The sequence below is a fragment of the Eptesicus fuscus genome, chromosome 18 (genome assembly GCF_027574615.1).
Source record: "Eptesicus fuscus isolate TK198812 chromosome 18, DD_ASM_mEF_20220401, whole genome shotgun sequence".
In the NCBI taxonomy this organism is placed as follows: Eukaryota; Metazoa; Chordata; class Mammalia; order Chiroptera; family Vespertilionidae; genus Eptesicus; species Eptesicus fuscus.
The window spans coordinates 34673782-34700187 of NC_072490.1; the positions used below are offsets into that span (position 1 = coordinate 34673782).

Here is a 26406-nt window from a genome sequence, read left to right on the forward strand (position 1 = left end):
ATCAATTTAATCAAATGAATTGTAAAATGAGAATGGTGTGACATACGGGGCACTAGTGGGAAGAAAGGCCAGCCTGCTGCCTCCTAACCTCACAGCTGTGAGCACAAGAGTAAAGACAAGTATTTTGTGAAGCATGAAAGAACTAGATCAGTGTGAGAACTAGATCAGTGTGAAGTCGCATCAACCTTGTGATGTGAATTCACACTGAGAAATTCCACCACGGTGCTGTGAATGGCTGTCCTGTGTTAAAGGGCCCAACTGTTGGCAGCCTTAAGCTCCAGGTTGGGGAACCTATGAGTTAGGGTCCCCGGAGAAGGCACTGTAAACCCCAAAGAGGAATAGGAGGGCCCCCAGGGAGATGAAAGTAGGGGTAAAGGCCAGTGGCCTTTGGTGGTGGGAGAGGCTGAGACCTCAGGCCTGGGTGGGCCCCCTTCTCTCGAGGAAGGGGCCCATCTAGGGAGTGGGCTAAGACTAGCTGAGCTCCATTGAATCTGTGTTGGGGGCTGAAGCAGAATCCTTCTGGATGCTCTCAAAGAGGGTGGCAAGTTCGGGGTTGGATCTGATTTGGGCAGAGAAATCAGCCATGATGGGGCTTTTCCCCACTTCTGGGATGGTCAGCAAGGCGGCCACTGCTCTCATGGCAGAGCGCTTCAGTTCATCTTGCTTCTCAAACTCCTGCTTCACAGAACCAGCTTTGACCTAAAGTGGGAAACAACAATGAGCCATCCTTTATTGAACCTGTCCTTGCACCACAGTCTGGCTTCCTCTCCACCACCTATGGCACTCTCCCTTGCTTCACAATCTATGGTTGCAGCCTCCTGAGGGGTCCCTCCACCTCTGGGCTTTCTCATTCAAATCAGCTTCAAAGTCACCCAAAGGGCCTCTGAGTAGCCAATCTAAATTACCTTTATTTTTTATAATAAATCCAAGGTGATAATTCGTGCAAAATGTTCAGTTACCTCATCCCCACCCTCTCCCATTTAGAGAATCTTAGAAATTCTCCTATGCTTATGGAATAAAGGCCCTCCATGACAACCCAGACAACACTAGTCTCTTCCCCCTCAAAATCTAATGGTTAAGAGCTTGGTATGGGGTTGGACAGTCCTGGGTTCAAATGGCTCTGCCCGGTGAGAGCTGTGACTTCAGGTAGAAATTTTTGTCCCTCACTTCCCCAACTATAAATAAGAGCCTCCTCTTATAGGGCTGCTATGAGGATTAACCTTTTGCACTCGGATGTCGAGTATGACTCAACACGGTTAGCATTAGAATAAAGGAATAGAGAAAAAAGCAAGCGAGTGCAAAGGGTTAAAGGACCTTGCAGGCCCACACCCTTCTCTGAAACCCGTAATGCCAAATGTGCTTTTGAAATTAAGGAATTTGAGGGGTTTTAGAAAGGTGATAGTATGCAGATAATCAGGCAATAGTCTGATACAATACCCTGTAATCAAATACACTAGTATTTCCCCCACTAAGTTTAGGAAAAATGTAAGAATATTATGAATATCACAAAGAGGGAAATAAGGTCATAAACAGCCTGGTGCCCGTTAAAGTTCAGTTTTGGTGCCAAACAAGTTACTATAATCTTTTAGTTTCCAGAGCTTTGTAGGATTCAGAATTGTGGATGCGGGATTGGGGACCTGGATGTGACAAGCTCTCATCACTGTGCTCGACAAATGGCATCCCCTGAGCAACCAGACGGAGTGGCTTTCGTGCAGGCCTCAGATGAAAGTGAGTGAAGGGTGTCCTGACCCTGCGATGCCATTTGCAGCTCCTTCCTGTGACCTGGATTTTCCTCCATGCAGTACGGTTCAAAGTACACCAGAGATATTCGGCCACAGAGACTGTCAAGAGTTCAGTAGGCCTGCAGTACCACTGTTTTCCTTGACTTCATACTAAGTATATGTTAAGGATAGAAATTTGCAAGGCAGGTTTCTATTAATAAGTTACCAATTTTATCTGTTTTATCCACATAAAAAATTTCTTTTGAAAAGGTGTTACTACTTGGAAATTACTGCTGTATGGGTGTCTCTCCTCGTTAAGCTCCAATCTAAAATACTCTGCCCTCTTTGTGATTAAGTCTTTTGCTCTTCCAAAACCCAAATTAGCTCTTCACTCAATAGGTATTTTTACTGGGTAATTTACCCTCTAAGTGTGCCAGGCTCTGTTCTCAACACTGCAGCTTTCCATGAGACCTTTTGCCCCGGATCCCTACACTGGACCCTTGAGGCACTCCAGTCTAGCAGCAACTCTGCCCCATACTAATCAATCAGTCAACAAATTATTTCTGTCTAAGAGTGCCTCAGTTTCCCAATTCGGATGTGAGAAGAGGGAGCCCATCATGTTCAATGCTGTGTCCCTAGTACCTTGCACAAGGCCTGACACACAGGAAATATTTAATGAATGACAGAGACAGAGCTGGGTTTGAATCCTAGCTCTGCAATTTACTAGCTGTGTAGCCTCAGCCAACAACTTGGCCTCTCCGAGCCTCTGTTCCCTGTGTACACAATGGTAAGAATAAGAAGTAATAAGAACTACTTCATAGGATGACAATGATTAAAATAAGCCCTTCCCACACCACCTGTACCTTAGGAGGTTCTTGGTAAACGGTAACTGAACTATCAGCAGGGGGCCTACAGGGCTGGACAGGGGCTTACTTTGGCAATACAGGTGGCCCTGAGTGGCTCAATGAGCCGGTCCACCCTCTGCAGGACGGGCACAGGACACAGGGTAGCCAATCGTGCGAGCATGATGAAGGTCAGCATCTGCCCAGGAGGAAGGAGACAGTACTTGGTGAGATGGCCCAGGACCAAAAGAAGCAGGCCCTAGGGAAGAGCCAAGACTGGGCCCAACACCTGGAGCTCAAGTCCAAACTTGAGCACTAATTCCCACTCACACCCCTGCCAGTGTCTGGTAACACCAACTATGCCAACTATACTTGATTGTCCTGAAGAGAATCAGATCAGAAGAGGCACCAGGTGCGGGGGCGGGGGGCTGGGGGTGGGGAGTGCAATTCTCAAGCTCAAATACTAACTGGGCCAGGCAGGTACTGTTCATGTGTGAAGGGGGCCAGATGGGAACTGGGAAGGAGTAAGGAGTCTACACTCCAGACAGCAGCTACTAAGCTCCACCCTATTGTGGCTAGATGGGAATGTGGCCCAGACTTGACAGACTGTTTTCAAAAGAAACCCTGATTTTCATGTAAATCTCTCAATTTTTAAACGTTGGCACCTGATTTAAACAAAAACTATGTGAGCCAGCCCTGGTCAGGTAGCTCAGTTGGTTAGAGTGCTGTTCTGAGACACCAAGGTTGTAGGTTCAATCCCTGGTCAGGGACAAGAGTCAATCAATGAATGCACAAACAAGTGGACCAACAAATCAATCTCTCCCCCCGCCCCGCCGCCCACCCCCTAGACCGTCCTCCACATGGTTCAGGAACCCTCTCTCTAAAATCAATCAATAAATAGAAAGTAACAACTTTATGAGCCAATTAACATGCCTACAGGCCTGGATTCAGCATGCAGGAGAATAATGATGACCTCTTGAAAATGTTAAAATCCTCACAAACGATACACAATATAAAGGGAGGTTGTTTGGAAATCAATATGTCCTGTCCATCCCCACCAGCTATCTACCCTGCCCTCCACATGCCCCACAGCAAAAGAAGAAGACTGGGGCAGAACAGCAAAAAGCTATGACCCAGGGCTCCTCCACTTCCTGCCTTGTGCCCTTGAACTAGCCAGGTCTCTGGTTTCTCCCCTGCAAACTGGGCATCTAAACTCACTCTCCAAAGGTTAATGAGAAGGCTTGATGAGATAACGGTAGGTTGTTCAATAGATGTCTCACCCACCCTCCTCAGGACCAAAAGGGGCTGGATAGGAAATATGAATTTCAAACGACCACCCTTTATACTGTGTATCATTTACAGGGACTTTACCATTTTCAAAAGCGGTCACCATTACTCTCCAGGCTGAATCCAGGTCTGTAGATGTATTTAGCTGGCTCACACAATTTTTTTGTTTATTTTTGGATTTTTTAAATCATCCCAAAGTTTGTGCTAATGCCCAGGCTCTGTCCTGTGCTCCCTGGAGGTCAGGCAAGAAGGGCATTGGCCAGAATGGGAAAGAAGAACAGAAAGACTTGCTCAAGCATGGGAAAAACCCATTAAAATGAACTCACTTTTATCACGCAGTGGGTCTTGGCCATCTTTCACATCAGTACACAGAGAACTAGCTCACTCTTTAATGTGGCTAGGATTCCATGACTGGAGGTACCCAGTTTATGGAACCAGTTCTCTGTAAGTGGACATTTAGATAGCTGCCAGATTTTCCCAATTACCAGAAATCAGTGAAGAAAAATCTTAAACATAAAACTCTGAACATGTGCAGGAATCAGTCCAGAAGCTCATGGACATGGGAAGGCTGGGTCAAAGGGTATGTCTGAGACTTATAAATTGTTCTAGTTATTGCCAAACCATCCAAAGAGCTTGCCAGTGTAGACTCCCACCAAAGGTGTTTGAGACATGGGTTCTTTTTTTAAAAAATATATTTTTATTGATTTCAGAGAGGGAGGAAAAGGGAAAGAGATAGAAAGATCAATAATGAGAGAGAATCACTGATCGGCTGCTTCCTGCATGCCCCCTACTGGGGATCAAGCCTGCAACCTGGGTATGTGCCTTTGACCAGAATTGAACCCAGGACCCTTCAGTCCGCAAGCCAATGCTCTATCCACTGAGCTAAACCAGCTAGAGTGAGACATGGGTTCTTATCAGGAAAAAACAATACAGCTATTTTCATGGGGGTTACTGGGGTAGGAAGTGAGGGACAAACAAGCAGTGGGCCCAGTGGTGCCTGGCTGTCCCGTGGGTATGGGGTGGGCACGGTTCTGGCAGGGGCCTTATCCTACCCGGATATCATAGTGGTCCTTCAGGCCATCCTCCACATGGTTCAGGAACTCGCAGATGACCAGCTGGCCCAGACAGCTCTCGAGCAGTGAGTACATGCACTCGAAGGCTGCCTTCCGCACATCCAGCCCATCATCCACTGTGTGCTTAAAGGGCCCCATCTCCACCTGCAGGAGGGAAGGATGTGACCCCAGAGTATAGGAACACCTCCCCGAGTTCCTGCTGCATACCCCACTTCTGTTGCTCATTTTACCTGTGAGGAGAAACTGAGGCTCAGAGTGGATTAAGTTGCCCTCGCAGGGTCACACAGCTGGGAAGTGGAGGGTCCAGACTTGACCTAGGCCATGGAGCCTCGTCATCTGATGAGCTGGACCCTAATCCTCAGCATAGCCCCACCAGTCAGTCCCAAAGCTCCCGCTCAGTCCTCCCCCAGCCTCACCTCTCGGATAAGGTCTCGGCGGATCTTTGTCTCCCGGTAGAGGAGGGGGAGGATGTCATTCAGCAGGTCCCGGACCAACGAGGGCTTATTGTGCACGGCTGAGTTGAAGAAAGTCAGAGTGGCCCTGCGCACGTTCAGGTCTGGGTCCTGCAGACTCTTCATGAACTCTCCTGGTGGCAGAAAAATGAGAGGGGATGTGAGAGCTGGCACAGCCAAGACACAAACCATCTCTACCCCCAAGTCAGTTACCGGGTCCATGTGAGTCATGCATACCTGGCTGAATGGGGGTGAACATGTTCTGAGCATCTACTTTGCACAACAGCCTTCAAAGTCCAGATAAGAATGTGGACTCAAGTCTGGCCTGGGTTCAAATCTAAATTCTACCACTTCCTAATTCTGGGGCCTTGGAGAGCTTCGATATCCTCATCTGTAAAATGGGGATAATAGCAGTATCTATTCTGTAGCAATGTGTTTATGACTTAAAATGTGGTAGTATATAAAGCACATAGCAGAGGCCCTGGCACAAGGCAAAAATCCTACAAATATTAACCTGATATTATTATAGATGAGGCGCCTGAAGATCAGAGAGGTGAATAAACTTACACCAAGTCATACTTTACTGAGTATATCTTTTGTATAGTTTAGACTTCTTAATAACTGTGTTAATGTTTTATATATTCAATAAGTAAATAAAATCAAGAACTGGTGCCGGCCTATGTGCCTCAGTGGTTGAGCATCGACCCCTGAATCATGAGGTCACCAGTTCAATTTACGGTCAGGGCATATGCTCAGGTTGTGGGCTCAGTCCCCAGTAGGGGGCGTGCAGGAGGCAGCCAATCAGTGATTCTCTCTCATCATTGATGTTTCTATCTCTTTCTCCCTCTTCCTTCCTCTCTGAAATCAATAAAAGTATATTTAAATATATATATAAAACAACAACAACAAATACCCATAGGCTTGGAGCTCTGAAGAAGTGAGCCTGGTCCTGCAGAGGCTCCAAGGAAGGAGGACTAAGCCTCCTCCCAACGAAGGCTCCTTGAGCTCCTCAGGCCAGAAGGTCCCTCTGACAGGGACAAGTCAGGGATCCACTCTCCCTTGCCATGGTGCAGCCCTGCCCAGCTCGGTGCCCACTGAAGCCAAAGTGTTAGAGAGGTTGGTAGTTTTCCTCTTCTAAGAGCTTGTGTGGTCATGGAGCACTTTCTCCCTCAATTATACTACATGGAGTCTCCAAAACCTTAGAACTGCAGATTTTCATGTCCCCATTTTACAGATAAGGAAACTGAGGCTCAGAGGTGAGAAGGGGCATGTTGGGTTCACTCAGCAACTCAGTGGCAGCAAAGGGGGTTTGAACCCAGGCCCTGCTGCTGTCATGATGATGAGGTGGTCTCCTGGTCTCCAACTCCCTTCAGTTAATGTGTAAAAAAAAAAAATTCAGCTAAAGCTCAAGGGCTGTGTAGGGGACTGAATGGGGCTGGAGACAGAGGGGATGCTCTACTCACCAATGAAACTCTTTAGGAGGGGGTCAATGGGGTGGGGCTGGTCCAAGATGAGGAACTTGACCGCTGTGATGACAGTGCTCCGGGTGTTCGGCTGACCTGCAGGACAAAGGGCAGTGGCTTGATGAGGGGCAGGGCCAATCCTGGATACCCACAGGTCAGAAGATGCCAAGACTCTCCTCTGCTTCCATGGAAGACAAAAATATACCTCTCCCCACCTGAAACTCCCCAAAATCTTTGGGAAAGTCAATGCTACCATTTCCCTTGGCAGCCTAGAATCTTCCTGATTCTTCCTGCTGCGGCTGAGAGAGTAAAACTGTCAGTTTGTAGGTAACCACATTGCCAGATACAGAGAACCAAGAACTCAAGAGCAGCCCAGCCGGTGTGGCTCAGCAGCTGAGTGTCGATCCAGGAACCGAGAGGTCTTGGGTTTGATTCCCAGTCAGGGGTCAGGGCACATGCCCGGGGTTTCCGGCTCAATCCCCAGTAGGGGGCGTGCAGGAGGCAGCCAATCAATGATGTTTCTCTCTCATTGATGTTTCTACCTCTCTATCCCTCTCCCTTCCTCTCTGAAATCAATAAAAATATATTTATATATATATTTTAAAGGAAGGCAAGTGGGATGGAGACTAGTGTAAGGGGCTTACAGGGATAGGCAACTGGGAAGTCCCGTGAACCCACTAGAAGCAGGCCACCAGTTTGGCTCTGGGCTTTCTTTTCGGAAACCAGTGGTAAAAAGGACATGGGACTGGTTAGCTGGTTCAACAGAATGCATGAGGCAGAAACAAACCAGAGCTTAGAAAAGGCAGGGCTGCTCCTCATCCTGAGACTCGCCTCTCAAGGGTCCTTGTGAAGAGCCCTGTGAGTGTAACAGGGAATGTCCTCAGGGAATGCTCTTCCTGTTCACACAGGGGTGAGGGCTACCCAGCTGCTCTTATCAACCCAGCAAGGGCTTAACAGAACCACCAACATAGCAACAGCAGCAGGTAGCAGTGTGGATTAGGTACCACAACACTATACAAAGCACTCTGCCTACCTTATGTGACATGATACTCCCAGTGACCCTATCGGGGACCAGCTGACCAGCTCCAGGCCTGGAGGCCTTTCGTCCTCAGGGGCCCAAAGAGCCCCACAGGTACACCCATCTGCTTTCTTCCTCCCTGAGCTATGGAACACCCTGATGTTTTCCCCTGATCTGACCACCCAGAACCTGCCCCCTGGCTCCTGCCCGGCCCTCCCCAAACCCCAGGGCATGGCATCCAATCTCAGTCTACATTTCCATTTGCTCCTGACTCAAGCTAGCCCCAAAAAGCTGCACTCGCAGCTGCAGTGCCTCGCCCCTCGGAGAACTGCTTTTATTAACCCTCGCCTGGAACATGAGGGTGCTGTCCACACCAAGGATTATGAAAGTGGCATCATGAAATGTTTATGTTGAAGATCAAGGACTCAGTCTCCTCCATTCCAGAGATCTCACGGGAGGAGGCCTGTAAGTCTCAGGAAACAGTAACGACTCCTCTGCCTTTAGCTCACACACAAGACACTAGCTCACTTTGTGTGGCATGCTCAGAAGCTCAGGGGCAAACTGCCCACCAGTGATCTGGGCGCATACCTGCAGCAAGTTGCTTCCGGAGTCGGGGCAGAAGGAATGGCGGGTTCACGAGAACAAGCTTCCCGATGCACTCAGCCACTACCCCCCGGGTGCCCTCCTCGGCCCCCTCGCAGCGCTGGAACAGCAGGGCCCAGATGTCCTCGGCGTAGGGCTTTAGGCTCTCAGGCTGGGCAGCCCCCAGGGCCTCCCTGAGCGACTGCAGCAGCAGGTACTGCCGCCTGGGCTCGGCCTCTATCTGTCCCAGCAGGAAGGGCAAAAAATCGGGCAGGTTCCCAGCGCCCACACGGCCCAGTGCATAGGAGGCTGCAGCCCTCACGTCCTCACTGGGTGACCCTAAGGCTTCCAGGAGCACAGCCTTCAGCTCCCGCTGGGGGCCGGGCCCGGCCACCTGGCCCACCTCAGCCAGCGACAAGAAGGCCAGGACCTTGACCCCCGTGCTGGAGTTGGGTGACCTGGCATCGCAGACCAGGCGGTTTGCTGTGCCTGCTGCCTCCTGGGGACAGGCAGCTGTGAGGGCTGCCACACATCGAGCCAGAGAATGGAACACCTGCTTGTGCAGGCCCGGCCCACTGTCCACAGCCTGGTCGTAAACAGGTGCAGTGAGCAGGCCCATGAGCTTGGCGTAGTTCACACACGGGGGCCGGGTCCCCACCAGAGCCTGCAAGAAGCCTTGGGCAGCTGCCAGCACACCTGCTGGCAACAGGGGCGAACGCAGCAACTGCAGCAGCTCTGAGAGCACGGGGCCACTGACCTCAGCCAAAGAGGCTGGCTGGGCCTGGGTCACTGTGGTTAGAAAGTCTACAGCCAGCTGGGCCACATGCATGTCACTCTCGCTGACCAGGGCAGGCAGCTCCGCCAACACAACCCGAACAGCAGAGGGAGGGAGGCTGAGTCCCTGGCGCTGGGCCAGGGCGTCCAGGGCAGCCAGCGTGGCCAGCCGTAGCGCCCGTTGGTTCTTGCGCAGGAATGAGGCCAGGATGGGCAGTGACTCGGCCAGGATGGGCTGCAGGTCAAGCTGCAGCGGGGACCGAGCCACGAGCGTCAGGGCCTTGACAGCAGGCAGCCGGGTGATCTCATTCCGCAGGCGGTCCAGGAGGAGCGATAGCGATGGCTGCAGGTCATCCCCCAGGCGGTCACCCAGGTGGCCCACGAGGTGGCCCATGCAGGAGATGGCCCGCTCCTTCACCTCCTGGTCCAGGTCGGTGGCACGGAGCCGTGCCAGGGTGGCTGCAGACATCTCTCCAACATATGGCTCGGGGTCCAGCATCCGAGGCCTGTCCAGGGGCCACAGGGCCCGCACCAGCTCCTGTAGCACCAGCAGGGCCTCGGCTGCGATCTTGTAGAAAGGGTCAGACACACAGGCCATTACCGGAGGCAGGAGGGTGGGCAGGTGCGGATGGAAGGCCTCAGCAGGCTCTGTGCCCAGCAGCCCCTGCAGGAACGCCAGAGCATCCATCCGGATGGTGGAGGAGTTAGAGCGGTCCGCCAGTGAGAAGACGATGCCTGCAGGATGGGGGGCAAAAATTATGGGCCACAGACCCTGACCCAACACAGTCCTCCCTGGGTGCGAGGGTGGAACACCCGCAGGAGTTTGAGCTGGATGGCTCTGATGCAGCAGATTCTCAGAGGCCAGGGTTCGGCTGGGGCCAGGGCTGAGGGACACAAGGCCATCTGAAGCCAGGATGTAGGGCCCGCACTCCAGCCTTGTTCTCACTGCTGGCAATGGGGAACCACTGTATGTTGCTAAATAGGGGCACCCTCAAGGATTGGGGGCCGGATTCTGGAAGAGGCCCAGGACAGCAGATACCAGGTTCCAGTCCATCCTACCTGCTACCAGCACAGGCATGTGCTCTGCCAGGCTGCCAGGGAGGATGCCCGCCAGCTCAGTGAGGAGGCTGAAGCATCCCTGGCGGACCCTGACACTCCGATCTTTCAGCTGCCGTTGTAGGGCCTTGATCACAAGGGGCACCTGTGGGCAAGTGAGGGGACGTCAGTGACCACCCGGGGAGCTTCCACACCCCCAACTCCTGAGGGGCTTTGCTGGGTGCCCATTGGGGACCCCAGCATGGAGAGGATCGCTCCATCCCAACCTTTCCATCACTTGCCCTGTACCAGACACCTGATTCTATACTCAGACCTTCTGAAGCAGGTACTACAGCTCGGCCCACTTTACCGATCGAGAAGTAGGTACGGAGAGATTAAGTAACTTGCTCAAAATGACACAGGCAAGTCTGGCTCTCACCCCTACACCCCAAGGGCCCATTCTCTTCCCCAGCTGGGTTCTCCCCAGAGGAGCTCATCTGCTCCCCAAGCTCCAGATGCCAGCACACAATGACACCCGATCTACACTGTCAACACCAGACGTGAGCGCCGACTGCCCCCCTGATGTCTCCACTTGAACATCCGAGAATCTTGGACATAAATGTCCGGAACAGAACTCTGGACATCGCCCTCTTCATGTTCTGCCACCTCGGGGAACGGCACTCCATGCTTCAGCCGGAGCCTAGCACTCACATGCCACCTCCCTGCCCCTTCCTCCACATCCAATCTATCAGCAAGACCCCAAAACTGAGGGGTCCAAGGGCAGGGCTTTTATTGGTCCTGTTCCCCACTGTGCGCCAGCCTGACGCACAGAGCCGGGCACACAGTGGGTGCTCAATATGCACACGCCAGTGGATGGATGGATGGTGGGGTGTGTGGATGGATGGAAGGGTTGTGAGGAGGTGGGAGGGTAAGTTGTGAGTGAGGGGGTGGGAGGGGGAGAGCGGTGAAGGTGTGCCCACCTGTTCTCGCAGCATGTGGAGGCTGCCGCCAGTCTGGGTAGGCTCCTCCACGGCCTCCACCCATCCCTTCGGGGGCCGCGTTTGCCGAAGCAGCGTGACGTAGGCCGCGAAGACATCAGCCTTGACGTTCTCCTCACGCTCCCTGAAGCGGCGGATGAGCGCTGGCGCCAAGGTGCAGTGGAAGTTGGGTAGCAGGTCAGGCCGAGAGCTGATCAAGGCTGCCATGCACTTGGCTGCTGCCCGACGCACCTTCCAGCTCATGTCATCATCGTCACTGTACTCGTCCTCACTCTCTGGGGCAGGAACCAGACACCCATGGAGCCCTGCACTCTGTGGCAGATGGACAGGGAGCTGCCTGCCCCACCCAGGTGGAGAGGTGAAGAGGGAGCCAAGCCCGGGTTTCACCTTTTGATGATCACTACTTACACACTACAGGGGAGGGCAAAAGTAGGGTTTACAGTTGTGAGTCCATGAAACACAGAGTGTATTCTTGTATTATTGTTTATTAATTACTGTATTTTCCATATGAACAACTGTAAACCTACTTTTGCCTACCCCTGTAATAGGCATGTTACCTACCATTGAATGAACACCTACTGTGTGCTGGGGATGGCACCAAGCACGTCAAATCCACAAACTCATTTTAGCCTCACAACGACCTTGTGAGATGGGGATTACTTTCCCATTGTAGAGATGAGAAAATTGGGGCTCAAAGGGAAGCGGCTGGCCCCAAGTTACATGAGCAGGGAAATAGCTGGAATTAAACCAAAGTTCTCCTCCTGCCTCCATATTCCTCCCTATTGTGACTACACCAGGGAAAAACCTGACTTCCACGTCTTTAATGAGGACCTAGAGAATCCATTTGGGGCACAGAACCCATCCTTTGGTTTCAGGACTGGCTGTGTGATGTTTCATTTATGGGGATTCCAGAAGGAAGAGGTAAAATAGGGCCTCCTTTTGCATTGCCCACCCCACCCTGCCCCAGCCAGGGTCCTGATTGCCTGGCTTCCAAGCAAGAAATGCTCTGTTTGTGTGGCTTCCTACAAACAGCTCCCCTGAGAGGCCAGAGCCCACACAGTGCCTTGAACCCCATTTTATAGATGAACCCCATTTATCTAGAATAAAGATCAGAGACAGTGAGAGACTCTCCTGAGGGCACACAGCTCGGGAACAGGATAGCTGAGATTCATGCCCACGAGGCCCACCCACCTATAACACCTGTGGAGACACCCAAGGCTCAGAGGCCACAGTATTCTTACCCACACTGCTCTGCTGACGACTCAGCTCTCAGAGCTGGCATCTGGACAAGCCAGCTTGTCCCACGGGATGGTCCCATGGGTGCATCCTGGCAGCTTAGCAGATGTCCCTTCTGAAGGACCATTATTTGTTACCTCCACCCTATGCCACCCATGAAGAAATATCCACAGCTCCCTGTTACTGGCAAAAAAAATGCCCGATCTCCCTGGCTTGGTATTCGAGGCCCCAACATGACTGTCCAGTCTTGTCTCCCACCATCCCATCTCATTCCAAGTACCCCATCAGACCCCAAATCCCTGGCCTCCATGGATGGCCTGCTTTGAGAACACCAGGGGCACCCATCTGGGTGACGAACTGGATCACAGACACAGAAGGAAAGTAGCCACTGAGTTCATTCCCCATCCAGATGTCATTCTACCATCCGAGCTTCACTCTGCTGGGTTAAAGGATTATCTCTTGGAAGCCATGACTAAAAGGGCAGCAATGCAGGGAAGTCTGACAGACATGGCTCCAAGTCCCAGCTATGCCACTTCCTAGCTGTGTTACCTCAGAGCTGTGCTATCTCAGGCAAATCACTCCTCACAGTCTCAGTTTCCTTGTCTAAAATACAGGGCTAATAATAAACACCTGGTTTTCTAGGGTCCCTGTAAGGAACCTGAAATAAGAGAGTGCTTGGGACACCGGCAGATGCTCAATAAACGTTAGTGATTGCTACTACCCTTACTGTGCAGTCAGAAAGGATGGGGACAGTGGGGAATCCAGATTGTGGAAGGCAGGGCTGGAGCCTGAGGAACAGCTGGGACCAGGATAAGGGCACTAACTGTGGCCCATCTTTGGCTGGGGAAGGGGGTCCCAGGAGGGCTGCACTCCTTTCCACCCTCCTCAAGCGGGTCACCCACCTTGCTCACTGAATTCACTATCCTCTGTCTCCATCTGCTCCTCATCCCCGTCACTGTCATAGTTATAGTTGGGGTCATGTTTCATGTACTGGAGGCACAGGCTGGTTACATTGGGCACGTGAGGGCCCATCTCCTTGGGGCACCTGTGGGGTGGGAGAGGGAGGCTTTGGTGGACCCGGGCAGGACAGGGTAGGCAGTGGGGCCCGGGGATGAGTCCTGAGATCTTACTGCTCTGAGGCCAGCATCCTGCCCCCAACCCTGCCCCACCAACTTCCCGAAGAAACTCTGGGGCCCCCATCTCCCAGCATCCCACGGCACCTACCTCCTCAGGAAGGCTTCAAAGGCCTGGAGGCAGGACTCCCGGAGCTCATCATCGTCCAGGTTGCAGAACTCCTCCACCAGAGGCACCACGCGGTCCAGGTGGGCCCCTGTAAGGCCAGGTGGGCCCCTGTAAGGCCAGGTGGGTCCCTGAGGACAGGCCAGCCCCTCTCCCAGGCTCTCCTAGCCCCCAGCACTCAGTCTGTCCCTGCGCCTGCATCCTCAAACTCAACTCTCAGAGGCTTCAGAGTCGAGCAGATGTGGGTTCTAGCTCTGACTTTGCCACCTATGAGTTCTGGGAGCCTGGGCATGTCACAGCACTTCTCTGACCTTGGTCTACTCATCTTCACAGCAGAGATAACAATGCCTACCAGATAGGGATTTTGTGAAGATTAATACGATGCAGATAAAGAGCTTCGCCCAGGTCCTGGCACAGAGCAGGCGCTCAGTAAGTAGCACCTGTTGCTGAAATGATTACATGTCCTTGCCTTATTTCCTGTACTAGGTTGTAGCCCTGGATGGAGAAAGGGGAGAAGCAGGTACTGCCCTTAGAGACCAGACAAGAGGGGCCCTTGCCTGATCCCTGGGCTTTAGAGGGTCCCCCTTAGCCTTTCTCCAGCGACACCCTTCCCCACTTTCCTGCCCCCCCCTCCCACCCGACCCTGAACCTTTGTCTGGGTCCTGTGCAGGCCTCTTTCCCGGGTCCATGCTCCCAAGAGTGGCCAAGGGGTGGCTGCGATTTGTCGTGAGAGGGTGGAGAAGAAGAAGGGCGGGAGTAGACAGAGTGTGGACTGCGGGCTGGGGTCCCCAGGTGTGCAGAAGGCCGCGCTCCGGGAGAGAGCCAGAGGGAAGGGAGGGGCAGACCACGGCTAACTCTACCCACACTGACTTTTTCTAGCCCGGAACTCCAAGGCGTTTGGGAATAAATTCAAACCTGATTGCAGGATTCCACTTCCATAAAATTAATTTATGGTCACAGAAAACAGATCGGTGGTTGCGGGGGTGGGGGCGGGGGAGGCGCCTAAGGAAGAGATGGACTACAGAGGAGGGCACAGGAAACGGTCGGGAGTAATGGGAATGTTCTGCATCTTGACTGTGGTAGTTCCATGGCTGGACACACTGAAGGGTGCACCTAAACAGTGTGCTTTATTGTATGTATATTCTCCCAATAAAAACTTGAAGAATTCACACCTGGCTTACAGGTTGTTATGAAGGTATATTTGTCGAAATGAGAAGATAGAAATATTTTTACTTTTTAAATCTTTAGTACATGTGCTGCCAAAGCGAGCACTTGTTTATTTTTAAAACATTTTATTTGGCCGAAACCCGTTTGGCTCAGTGGATAGAGCGTCGGCCTGCGGACTGAAGGGTCCCAGGTTCGATTCCGTTCAAGGGCATGTACCTTGGTTGCGGGCACATCCCCAGTAGGGGGTGTGCAAGAGGCAGCTGATGGATGTTTCTCTCTCATTGATGTTTCTAACTCTCTATCCCTCTCTCTTTCTCTCTGTAAAAAATCAATAAAATATATTTTTTAAAAAATAAAACATTTTATTTGCCAGTAAGTTTGGTGACATGGTTTATAATGATCTGAGGCTCAGAAGCAGATGGCTCTCAGGGCTCCCACTCTCCCCTTCCAAATGACGAACCCCGCCCCCTTCTAGAGGTGGCCCGCCCCAGGCCCCGCCCCCTCAGCCTGGGGCCCGGCTCCGTTCCCCAGCACCTACTCGCCTGGACCCCGCCTCCTTGTCCAGGAACCCAGCTCCCTTACCCAGGCGGTGGCCGGCCTGGCGGCCTACGCTGCCCAAACACTGGATCAGGGTGCGGATGGCAGCGGGGCTGGCGGGTGCGCGTGGGCCCGGCAGCCGGTCCAGCAGGTGGTCGGCGAGCTCGACGAAGAGGTCGGTGCTGCAGGCAGCCGCCAGGTGGCCCAGGGCCCCGACAGCTCGCTTGCGCACGGCCAGGCGTGGACTGCTCAGCTGAGGCAGGAGACAGTGCAGGAGGCTGGCGTGGAAGGCACCGAGTGGGGGGCCCAGCCTGGGGAGCCGGAAGGGGCGTCAGGCGGGCCCACTGGGTGAGCACCCTGAGCCAGGCGCCTCATCACTCCCCATCCTCTCCTGGCCGGCTCCCAGGAATTTAACAGCCCAATTGCCCTTGTTAAATGGAAAGGCACCCTGCAACTGTGTGGTGTGATTATTTATTATTATTACGTAAAGAAAGCAGAGAGGGGAAGGGACTTTCTCAAGGCTACCCAGCCAAGAAATGCAAGGCCAGAACTTGAACCCAGCTGTCCCGGCTCCCGGCTTGGGAAGAAGGCACAATGGTAATAGGTATTGGGGGGGGGGGGGGGGGGGGGGCGCGCTACAGTGAGGCTGTCCTGATTTCCTGGGAGTCCGGGCCTGGCCTCAGTGTCCATCCCCCACACACAGACCAGAGCAGTCTAAAACCTACTCCTCTGCTTATCTCCCTCAATCTCTTTTATGGCTCCCCAGTGCCCTCCGAAAAAGCTGAGCTCTGAGCTCAAGGCAAGAGGCAACACAAGAGAACGGTTTTTATGCAGGTAGAAGGCAGCCCCTGCCCGCCTTCGCAGCTTCTGTCCTCCCCTTTAGACCACGCTTGTGCATTTTCTGTCCTCAGACCTTTTCTGCTTTCACTCTGCACTAACACATGGACCTCACCCTCCCATACCGCTCCATCCAGCCCAGACCTCTCGTCTGGGTTCCATTTATTTATGTGTTTACCTATGTGATAGGGCCTGTGCTGGGGGCTCAGGTGAGCAAGACAGAGTCTGCCTTTAGAACCTGTCCTATGACGTTTCCAGGTGAGTGGGGGCCTCCCAGGTACCTCAACTTCAACATGCCCCAAGGTGAATCCATCGCCTTCTTCCCCGCACCTGTTCCTGCTCCCAGAGGGCATCCACCACAGCAATGGCCCTGGGTCTGTGCCCCGAGGTAGTAAAGCCAGACCCCTGGGCATCATTCTTGAGTCTCTCTCTCACCCACTCCAAGCCCTGTGGCGTCTACTTCCAAAATACAACCTGAATTCACCTGCCTTGCAGAGGCCTCCAAACCAGTCTCCCTACCTGTCCCACCCCCTTCCATCTACCGTGCTCACTGGAAATAGGATGATCCGTCTAAAACTCACAAATACGCACATGGCATTCCTCAGCCCCTGCCATCAGACCCTCCACGGGCTCCTTACACCCTCAGTATGATTGTTACCTCACCCACCTCCAGCTCCTGCCCAGCCCGCAGGCCTCATCTCTCCACATCGCCCTCTCCAGCCCATGAATGCCTGGCATAACCCCTGGGACCTCAAGTCTTCTCCTGCCTCTGCTCTCTGGGCCAAGCGCAGTCTCCTCCTCCAGTGTTCCCCTGGTGCCCGCCCAGGCCTAGCCAAGTCCTGCCCATTCTTGAAGGCTTATCTACCAAGACTCTCTCTAGGAAGGGTCCCCACCCTCCAACTGGGTTAGGGTCTCCTCCTCTGAGCTCCTACAAGCCCTGCTCTTACCCTTACTGGGGTTCTTACTCTACTCACAGTTGATGTGTCTGTGAGCTCCTTTCTAGGAAGGACCAAGACTGAGCCACGCCACATTCGCAGAACTAGTCCAGCACCTGACATTTCTCTGGCCACAAAGTAGGTGCTCCAATCTTGGGAGGTTGAATGAATGAATGCTTAAAAATGTTCAGTACAATTTAAAAGAAAGGCCCAGCTGTATTAGCTCAAAAGAAGAAAGAAAGGAAAAGAAGGGGGTGAGGAAGAGGAACACACCTGGGCTTCAGCTATGGAGAGACCTGAGTTCAAATCCTAGGTTCTGCCATTTACCGAGAGTGTGACTTCGGGCAGGCCACCACACCTCTCACAGCCTATAAAATTGTGACAAACGAGTTCTCCTTTGCAGGACTGCAGGGCTGATTAAGGAGCCCTGAGCACAGGGCCTGGAGTGCAGAAGGTGCTGGCTCTGTGGATTTAAATCCTTCCCTGGCCCCTTTGCTCCCCCTCCTACCCCGATCCTTCTTGCCCGGGGTGGCCTCCTGCACCTGCTCAGCATGTCAGAGAGGATGTCCAGGGCTTCCAGCTGCACGGCCACGTCCTCCTGCTGGGCAATGGCACTGGTGAGCTGGCCGGTAATCTTCCGGCACACGTTGGTGGCCAGGCCGGAGCCTGCACAGAGCACAAGATGGGCATGGTGAGTTGCAGAGCTGGCCTCTACCTCTGGTCAGCCTTTGATCTGCTGACCCAGGAAATCCAGGGCCTGCGTGGTCCCATGCTTGACCCAAAGTCCTAACCGAACTTAAGGTGACACTCAGGGAGCTAGAATGGATGGCCAACCTGCCAAACCTGCCAACTGGTTCACCCCATACCCAACCCCTCCTTCCACCAGGGTGAAGGGAAAAGTTAAGCATTTCCTTTCCTGGACTCCCTTACTGCTAGGAGGGGCCAGATGACCCCATTCTGGGGGGGTTAGGGAAACACATGTTTTTTCTTATAAAGGGCAAGAGACTTGGACAGAGACTCAACCCGGTCCTACTTGAGCTGCTAAATGAGTTGCTGCAAAAATGGAACTGCTGATCCTCTACTTTTTTAAGATGCCACGAGTTACATTTTGTAACTTGCAGCTAAAAGCATTCCTGACACAGAGCCATGAACTTTAGATAGGGATCTGAATTCTCTGCCACCGACTAGCTGGTTGACCTTACATAAGTCCCTTCACCTCTCTGAGCCTCAGTTTCTTTAACCACAAACTAGGACAAATAATTATAGTACCTAGTTCCTGGGGCCTGGGTACCTGTGGCTGCAGGGGGTAACTCCGACAGGACAGTCTTGAGGCCGATGCCAGCAATATCACGGAGCTGCTCCTTGTCTGACCGCATGTTGGCACAGAGAGCATCCACGATGGTCTCCACCTGGTACTCCTTCACTTTGCCCACCAGAGGACCCAAGCTGACAGGGAGGGAACGAGGGGGTTCAAAAGCCCCAGGCTCAGCCTTATGTTCCCTCAAGCCAAGTCACTGTCCAACTCCACTGGGACCCCAAGAGCTGCTTTGCAATTCTTCTCCCCGTAATTTTTGCACTATTTTAATATACCATAAAATTTCCAACAATGTAATTATCAGGTAAACCGAAGGAAGATTGTACTTTGTTTTCTGGAAAACTTTACAAGGAGATAGTCACCATTTCAGAAAAACGTGTCACTAAGAGCAGTGCCACTTGTAGTATATCTGAGTCCCCAACATCCTCACCTTCCCGTGAGTCTGGGCACTCACAGTGAGCCTGGCTGAGGTGCGGGCTTCTTGCGATTTCATTATCACTCTGCTGTCAAGCCCGAGCACTTACTGAAACACATACTATTTTACTATGAGCCACATTCCTTCTATTTCTCCTTTATGTTACAGTTGAGGGCATGATATACACTGAGTGGCCAGATTATTATGATCTCTAAACGCATAATAATCTGGCCACTCAGTGTATATTCTATATAATAAAAGACTAATATGCAAATTGTCCCCTCGACCAGGAGTTCGACCAGTAGGCAGGCGGGCCAACCGCCCATGTCCCCCCCCCTGGCCAGGCTAGCTGGACCTCACCCATGCATAAATTCATGCACCAGGCCTCTAATATATATTTATATATATACTGAGTGGCCAGATTATTTATATATATTTATATATATACTGAGTGGCATTCAGAGATCATAATAATCTGGCCACTCAGTGTATACTGCTTTGAAATGGTGTAGAGGCAGGTTATAATATGTGTGAATTTCACTTCATGAGAGGAAAAGGGTACTTCAGACTACCTGCTGTCAAAAGGGGATGTTGGTTGTGCTGGTGGGAAACCACAGTCCACCCTCTCTCTGTTCCATACCACACACCTGACCATGCCACGGTCCTGCATAAAACTCTTTACTGAATTCCCTTTGCTCTTTGAATCAAGTTGAAATTAATTCACATGGCCCAGAATGCCTGGGCCCAGCTCACAGAGTACTGTTAAAGAGGCAGTGCCCCAATCCTCTGTTGACTATTGACCCCCGCCATTCTTCAGTGTCTGGCCCACCCGTTCCCGCCCCCACACACACACGTCCTGTGCATACTTGAGGACCACCGCCTCATGGTGCCAAGAGCAAAGGCTTTTGGGGCCATCATGTCCCTTCAGCTCTCACCACTCTGGTGCACGCCAGCCTGACCTTCCAGTGCCAGCACCTGCATCTGTGCCTGAGCACTTTCTCTGGCTGGAGGTGCCAGGGAATGCATTACTCTCCACCCTACCCCAGGAGTAGCCCTCAGTCAAGGACTGACAGAGAGCTGGCACGTGGGAACACTCTAAGGGCCCCCCCTCTGCTTGTCCACAGCAGTAACTTGCTTGATAACACAGGCTTTATTGGCTTTCTCCCTTCCCTGCCTCACGTCCCCATTCCTGGGATTTTCCTGGGATCACCCCTCAAATAAACTTACAATTGAATCCTTGTTGCTGGGTCTACTTCTGGGGGAACCCAGACCAAGTCACTGTCCAACTCCACTGGGACTCCAAGAGCTGCTTAGCAATTCTTCTCTCAGAGACTGTACCCCAAAGGGGCAGCAGGGACCCCTGGGGAGCTCCCCGACTAGGGGAGCATAGCCAGAGGGTGCCTCCCTGTCCCCCACCCCCAAGGCCGACACTCACCACTTGACTGCCAGGTTCTGCACCTCCCCATTCTTGTCCTCTAGGAGCTTAAGCAGCATCTTCACCACCTTGCGCTCACTGTCCTCGTCCAGCTGGATGGAGTCCTTCTGCAGCTCTGACATCAGGTCGCTGGTGGCCATGAACCTGGGCAGGGAGGGGCAGAGGAGGGTTTTCAAGCAGCTCCTGGGCCCCAGTGATTTGGGACGTTCTTAGGGTTCTCCCAGAAGCAGACCTTGATTCAAGGGAAAGCAGGTGATCCAGGCTGTGGACACAGTCAGAGGACCCGTGTGAGAGAGACACCAACTGCACATTGGGGCCGACCCGGAGTGGCAGAGCAGAGCACACTAGCTAAATGCTTAGGGTCTCAAGGTCGGAGGCTCTTGCTTCTGCCATTTAAACAAATGTGAACTTGGACAAACCACTTCACACTGCTGAGCCTTGGTTTACCTGTCTGAAAAACGGGGATGAGAAGAGGATTTGCCTCATGGGGTCGTATGGAAGATAAAATGAGACAATGCATGTGATGTGCTTAGCACTCAGTGAGAACTCAGTCCATAAACACTCAGTAAGTGGCACTACTGCCCTTGTTGTAAAGACACAGTACATCATTCACGTCTCATTCACGCTAGAAAGTTGAACAGACACCTTTCAACAAAGTCAGGTGTCAGCAAGAAGCTTCTCCACCAGACAGGTGGAAGGGGCTACCCCTGCCCACTTCCACTTCAGTCCCTGCCCTTAGACCAGTGGCTCTCAAACTGCAGCCAGCGTGAGAACCACCTGCAGGGCTGCCTAACACCGCTGGGCCCCACCCCCAGGGTTTCTGAACCAGTAGGTCTGAGCTGGGGCATTTCTAACAAGTTCCTGGATGATGTTGAGGGGCAGGGACCACACTCTGAGAATCACTACCCTTGGCCATGCTGATGGGCCTGAGCATGTCTTAGACACTGATGTCAGCAGCTGACCAATCCCCAGCTGTGGCTCCTGACCTAGGTGGTCATCAGAGTCCAGGGCTACCCACCCCCAGATGGGCAGATCCGTGTGGCCTGATGCCCTGTTCAGGGCATTTGACCATGCAGTGGCAGATTGAGCTGCAAAGTCATGGAGAGTTGGGCTGCAGGGGGCACTGTGGAGCACCACTCCTGCCAGGATTCAGAAAGGAGGGCAGAGTCTCAAACTGGCAGCCCTCAGCTGTGTCCACCTTGCAAATGTTTGGGAGAGTTGACATAAATGTAATGATTTCCAGATTCTCTTGAAAACAGAATATTTGAACACAACTGGGCCTACTGTCCCTGGTGACAATAACTGGCTCTAGTCAAGTCATGGCTGCCCTCTTCAGGTGGGACACACACACACTCCAGGCCACCAGGTTCCCGTCAGGCCCACTCCACCTGCTCACAGGCTCTTTCAGGCCCTGGAGAGTGGACATTAGAGGAGAAAGCAGGACAGAGCAGCAAGGAGAGATGCCAAGAAGTCGGGATCAAAGAGCGGTGGCCCCAGGAAGCTTCCAGCTTTTGCTGACCCACCAGGCCACCCCACCTCCTCACACCAGCCTTGCTTTCTGGCTTGAGCCAGTCAACCAAAAGCCTCCTTGCCCTCCCCCCCGCCCGCCCCTCCTGCAAAACTGGTCACAGCCCGCCTCATTTTTGCAGGCACAGACCTGCTGCTGGATGTCATGATGGCCCACACCATCCTGTTACCAGGAGGACACCTGTCGATGTCACCGCTGTTTATTTTTAATAGTTGGGATAAGCCTCAAGCTGCTGAGAGAAGGAAGGAGTGGCAGGGCCGACTGTGCCCACCTCTGGGCCTGGCCATCACAGGAGAAGCAGCCAAGATAAGGTGAAGGGAGAGGCTTGGGTCTGAGCCAGGCCAAGGCCTGGGTGAGGCACATGCACTCCTAGGTCTGTCCAGCTGAAGGGACATTCTCAGAAGGCAGGCAGGGTCTCTAAGCTGCATTGCTGCTGCAGTCCATGGAGAGCCAGCTCAGCCTGGCAACCAAGGGATGTGCTCCTTTGCCCAAGACGGGCCTTCTGTCCCTTCTTTCTCCTCCACCCGCTAAAAGCCTATTCATCTGCCAAGGGCCCAGCTCAAATCAGCCTCAGGGATGACTCCTCTGCCCACCTGCCCTCCCCCCCTTACCCACACTCTCTCAGCGCACCTGGTTCCTCTGGACAGGACCCCTCAGAGAACTGCGCCCCTCCATCAGGCACTTCTCACACTACCCTGCACACTTGGTCACCAATGTGTCTCCCCCATTAAATGAGGAACTCGCAGGGACGTGTCAGTTTCATCTCTGGGACTCCAGGCCCAGCAAAGAACAGGTCCAAAGAGGGCCTGGGGGGGGGGGGGGAGGAGGTTGGCAAAATGAAGGCAGGAAGGGAGGAAGGTTAGATAGAGTCAGCCTCTAACAGGGCTCAACGCCGAACAGCTGTGTGAAAACCTGAACTCAGAAATCAACCCTTCTGAACTATGCCTCAGCATTGCAGACACCCTCACCCCAGTTCCTGGAAACACGTAGCTCTCTGAGAAAGAAAGCTCCACTGTGTACACGTATGTGGTGGTGATAGTGGGGTGTACAGGAAAGTGTTTGACTTGGTAGACAAGAGCTTGAGCACCAGCGTTTGGCTTTAAGTGAATACACTGGTCTTGTCACTTATCAACTGGGTGACCCTGAGCAACTGACTCCTCTCTGAGTCCCGCTTTTTCCATCTAAAATATGAGAATTTTCTTTGGCCTACTTCATAACATCCTTGGGAGGTGTGAAGAGGGCAATGAGTTCTTAGCAGACGAGGAATCTAGGCTCAGAGAGGTTGCAGGAACTGCCCAGTGTCACACAGCAAGTTGGGAGGAAAATCAGCCCCACTAGTCAGCTCCCCTGGCTCCTCAACCGATACCATTGTGTTTTCAAGAAATGATGTGGGAATTCCTGCCAGACTCCCCCAGTTTACCCATTTCCCTGTTAGAGTCAGAGTGGGAACGGGGCAGCCTCCTGCCCACAGAGTGGGGGCCCCGGAATAACAGGGATCAAAGACTTCCTCCACCCTGCCTGGGACCTCCATTTGCAGTCACTGCTTGCCTCCAGGATCCAGAGGACACAGTCTCAGTTTCATTCCAGAGAAACCTTAGAGGAGACTCAGCTGAAACACTCAGCCACATGGGTGCCTGGACAGCTGGTCAGCAGGACCCAGCCTCTCCGGTATTTGGACTTTAAAAATAGACACCATCCTCTTATGCCCGAGTCGTTTTAAATGTTCTCAGGGCCAATGGCAGAGCAGGCTGAAAGGGCTCCTTAGGCTCTAGGTGGCAGGACCAACCCCTCCTGGAGACGAGACCTAAGGTTCTAGAAACAGTGGCACAAATCCCCTCAGCCGTGTGACCGCAGGCAAGTCCCTTCACCTCTGTAAGCCTTTGGAGAACAGGAAGAGCAATCATTATCGCCCAGGTGGACAGGTGGACGGATGAGATGACACTGCAGAGCACAGCAAGGAGCCTGGGACACAGAAAATACCCACTGAGCACTGACTGGGTACAAAGAACAGGCTCTGGGACGGAAAAAAAGGAAGCTCACAGTTTGGTGGTCCAGGAGCCCTGGGTCTCCCAAGGCTGAGATGTGACCTGGCAGAAACATGGGCAGAAGTGTGGGAGCTCAGAGGAGGTGCCTAAACCTGCCTGGGTGTCAGGAGGCATCCCAAACAGGTGACAACTGAGTAGGAGCTAGCCAGGTGAAGGGGGGAAATGAGGACGGGGACTAGAACTTCCAGGTAAAGGCCCAGACTGGGGGGAGAGCATGGCAGATTTCTGATAATGCACCAAATCATGGGTCCATTTGTTAAGTGCTTACCTGGTGCCAGCCACGAATCTAAACATTCCACATGCATTAACTCATTTCATCCTCACACCAACCCTCTGAGGTGGGTTCTATTAATATCCGCATTTATAGAAAGAGAAGCTGAGGTTCATGACGGGTTAAGCAGCCTGTCCATGGTCACACAGCCAGGAAATGGTTGGGGCCAGGATCTAGAGCCAGAACTGTGGCTCAAAGGCTCTACTAAAGCTATATCAGAGGCTCTTGAGGGGTGTGGAGGAACGGGTTTCCGGAGAGGGCAGAGGGGTCAATTCCCTCACCAGTCAGGCGGCTGGAATCAGAGGGCCTGTTAAGATCTCAGCCTCTGTGTTTTGGTCCTCCAGTCCTCCACTTCCTAGCTCTGTGACTGCACCTAGGCCCTTCATGCCTCTGGACCTCGGTTTTCCTATCTGTAGAATGGGGATAAAGTGACAGAATGTTCAACAAGTGGGTGCAGCTATATTGGTCTCTGCAGGCTCCTTTCAGCTCAGAGGGTCCAGAATTGGCTGTGTGACCATGGGACACACATCCCTTCACCTCCCTGGACCTCAGTCTCACCCATTCCCCCAGGTTGAGGGGGTTGGACCAGAGGTTTCCTCCATTCTTTTCAGCTCTGTTCCTGTGTGGCTCCGTGATGCTGGCGGAAGGAGGAAGAAGAGGAGTGGGCACACAAAACCCAGAATCCTCCACCCTAACCATCATCTATCTGTGCCTGCAAAGCCACTCTTCCTTCAAGCTGTGTCAAAGAAAACCAGGGAAGGGAGGGGTGAGATGGGAAAGGGGGCCCTGATGTGCAGGGAGAAAGCCTGGAGTGATATGGGGAAGAGCGAAGAGGGAGGGTGCTGAGGTTATCCGTGCAAAAGTCAACCCCAGAGTGTGATCCCGGGAAGGGGCCGGGTTCCAATGCCGGAAAGAACAGGCAGCGCTCGGGACCCTCGCTTCACTGTGGGAGCATCAAATGCGGGCGGAGACGGGGGCTGGGCACCTATGCAGAGGCAGGGTGCAGAGGGGGGCTGGGGCTTGGATGGGGGACAGGGGCAGGGACTGAGGTTTGCACGGCGGGAGGTGAAGCAGAGATGAGAGTCACCCTCCGGTGGGGGCGTCGAGGCGGGAGAGGTGTGGGCTTCACCCCGGGGATGGGAGTGGGGTGCGGGGGAGGCAGGGGCTGCGGGGCCTGGGGGCGGGCCGGCGCTTCGGGAGCGGAGGAAGACCGAGGGTTCCGCGGAGGCGGGGCGGCGGGGCGGGCCGCGGGGCGCACCTGAAGTCCTTGTCGCTGGACGTCATCTTCTCCAGGAGGCTGGAGATGTGGAAGGCGGCGGTGCTCATGGTGGCTGCGCGCCGCTGGCGGCCGGCGGGAGGGAAGATGGCGGCGCGGGCGCCCCCCCCCGCCCCGCCTCGCCGCCCGGCTGCGCTCACCGGACAGAAATAGCAGCCCCCGCCCCGCCCCGCGGGCTGGAGCTCCGGCCTCGGCCGCCGCCGCCGCTGCAGGAGGCAGAGCGGGGTCCGTGAGGGGCTCCGCAGTCCCGGCCAGCAGCGGCTTGCATTCTCCCAGCGACGGGGAGGTCACTACTTATCACGGGACGACGCCTCCCTGTGATTCCTGTGGGCCCCGGCGTTTCCCTCTGGGCCCCTCGACCCGGCTCGGTGGCCTAGGCATGGTGTCACAGTCTTAGGTTGGAAGCCTAGTTCTGCCAGTCCCCGTGCTGTGTAGCCGTGGCCAAGTTACTGTGCTTCTCTGAGCCTCGGCTTTCTCCTCTAAGCGTTCAGGGAACAGGAGCTGCTGTTTGCAGGTCAAGCCACCCAGAGCCCTCCCACCCTACCCCACTCCTCATGCTGGTCTGTCCCAGAGCCAGAGAGGGTCTGAAAAGTGCTGCCTGCCACCCCCACCCCTCAGGCCGTCAGGATCCCTTCCTTCATTGCATAGCGGTGCAGCTGAGACCCAGGGAGGCAAAGGGAGCTGCTAAGGGTCACCCGCCTGGGATGGAATTCGGACTGACCCCAGAACCCTTAATACCTTGGGCAACAATTCTCCCATGAAGCTGCCCACAGTTAGATACAAGCTGTGTGGACGGATCTGTAGGAGGACAAGGAGAGCCCTCTCCAAACAGCCAGGAGGCCGCTGGTTCTTGGGAAAGGGAGTATAGCTCGTGCTTTGGAGCAAGACTATCCTGGGTTCCAGTCCCTGCTAGGCTGCGTCCTGG

At 53.5% G+C, this 26406-nt stretch overlaps 1 protein-coding gene across 3 annotated transcripts; it reads right to left on the minus strand.

Annotated features, from left to right (window-relative positions):
- Positions 1-166: 166 nt before the first annotated feature.
- On the minus strand, positions 167-25571 carry CAND2 (cullin associated and neddylation dissociated 2 (putative)). Of its 3 annotated transcripts, none has more exons than XM_054729870.1 (15): positions 25464-25571; positions 20362-20505; positions 18488-18642; positions 17739-17862; positions 15470-15735; positions 13706-13811; positions 13384-13526; positions 11228-11520; positions 10272-10413; positions 8445-9947; positions 6839-6934; positions 5340-5509; positions 4903-5067; positions 2655-2762; positions 167-699 (listed from the first exon to the last, which is right to left on the minus strand). In XM_054729870.1, the coding sequence occupies exons 1-15, from the start codon at positions 25529-25531 to the stop codon at positions 472-474; spliced, it is 3711 nt and encodes a 1236-aa protein (XP_054585845.1). In that variant the 5' UTR covers positions 25532-25571; the 3' UTR covers positions 167-471. The 3 variants fall into 3 exon arrangements, with proteins under 3 accessions (XP_054585845.1, XP_054585843.1, XP_054585844.1); XM_054729868.1 differs by having other exon boundaries at positions 11228-11516; positions 13380-13526; positions 25464-25547; XM_054729869.1 differs by lacking the exons at positions 17739-17862; positions 18488-18642 and having other exon boundaries at positions 5340-5437; positions 25464-25547.
- Positions 25572-26406: the final 835 nt, after the last annotated feature.

What these genes read in the sequence shown, in the direction of transcription:
- CAND2 (XM_054729870.1), bottom strand. Translation starts at nt 25,531, where the DNA reads ATGAGCACCGCCGCCTTCCACATCTCCAGCCTCCTGGAGAAGATGACG. An exon ending in TCCAGCGACAAGGACTTCAG is followed by an intron (nt 20,506 to 25,463) that starts GTGCGCCCCGCG and finishes CTCCCTGCCCAG; the next exon opens with GTTCATGGCCACCAGCGACC. An exon ending in GCCGAGACCTTATCCGAGAG is followed by an intron (nt 5,068 to 5,339) that starts GTGAGGCTGGGG and finishes TCCCTCCTGCAG; the next exon opens with GTGGAGATGGGGCCCTTTAA.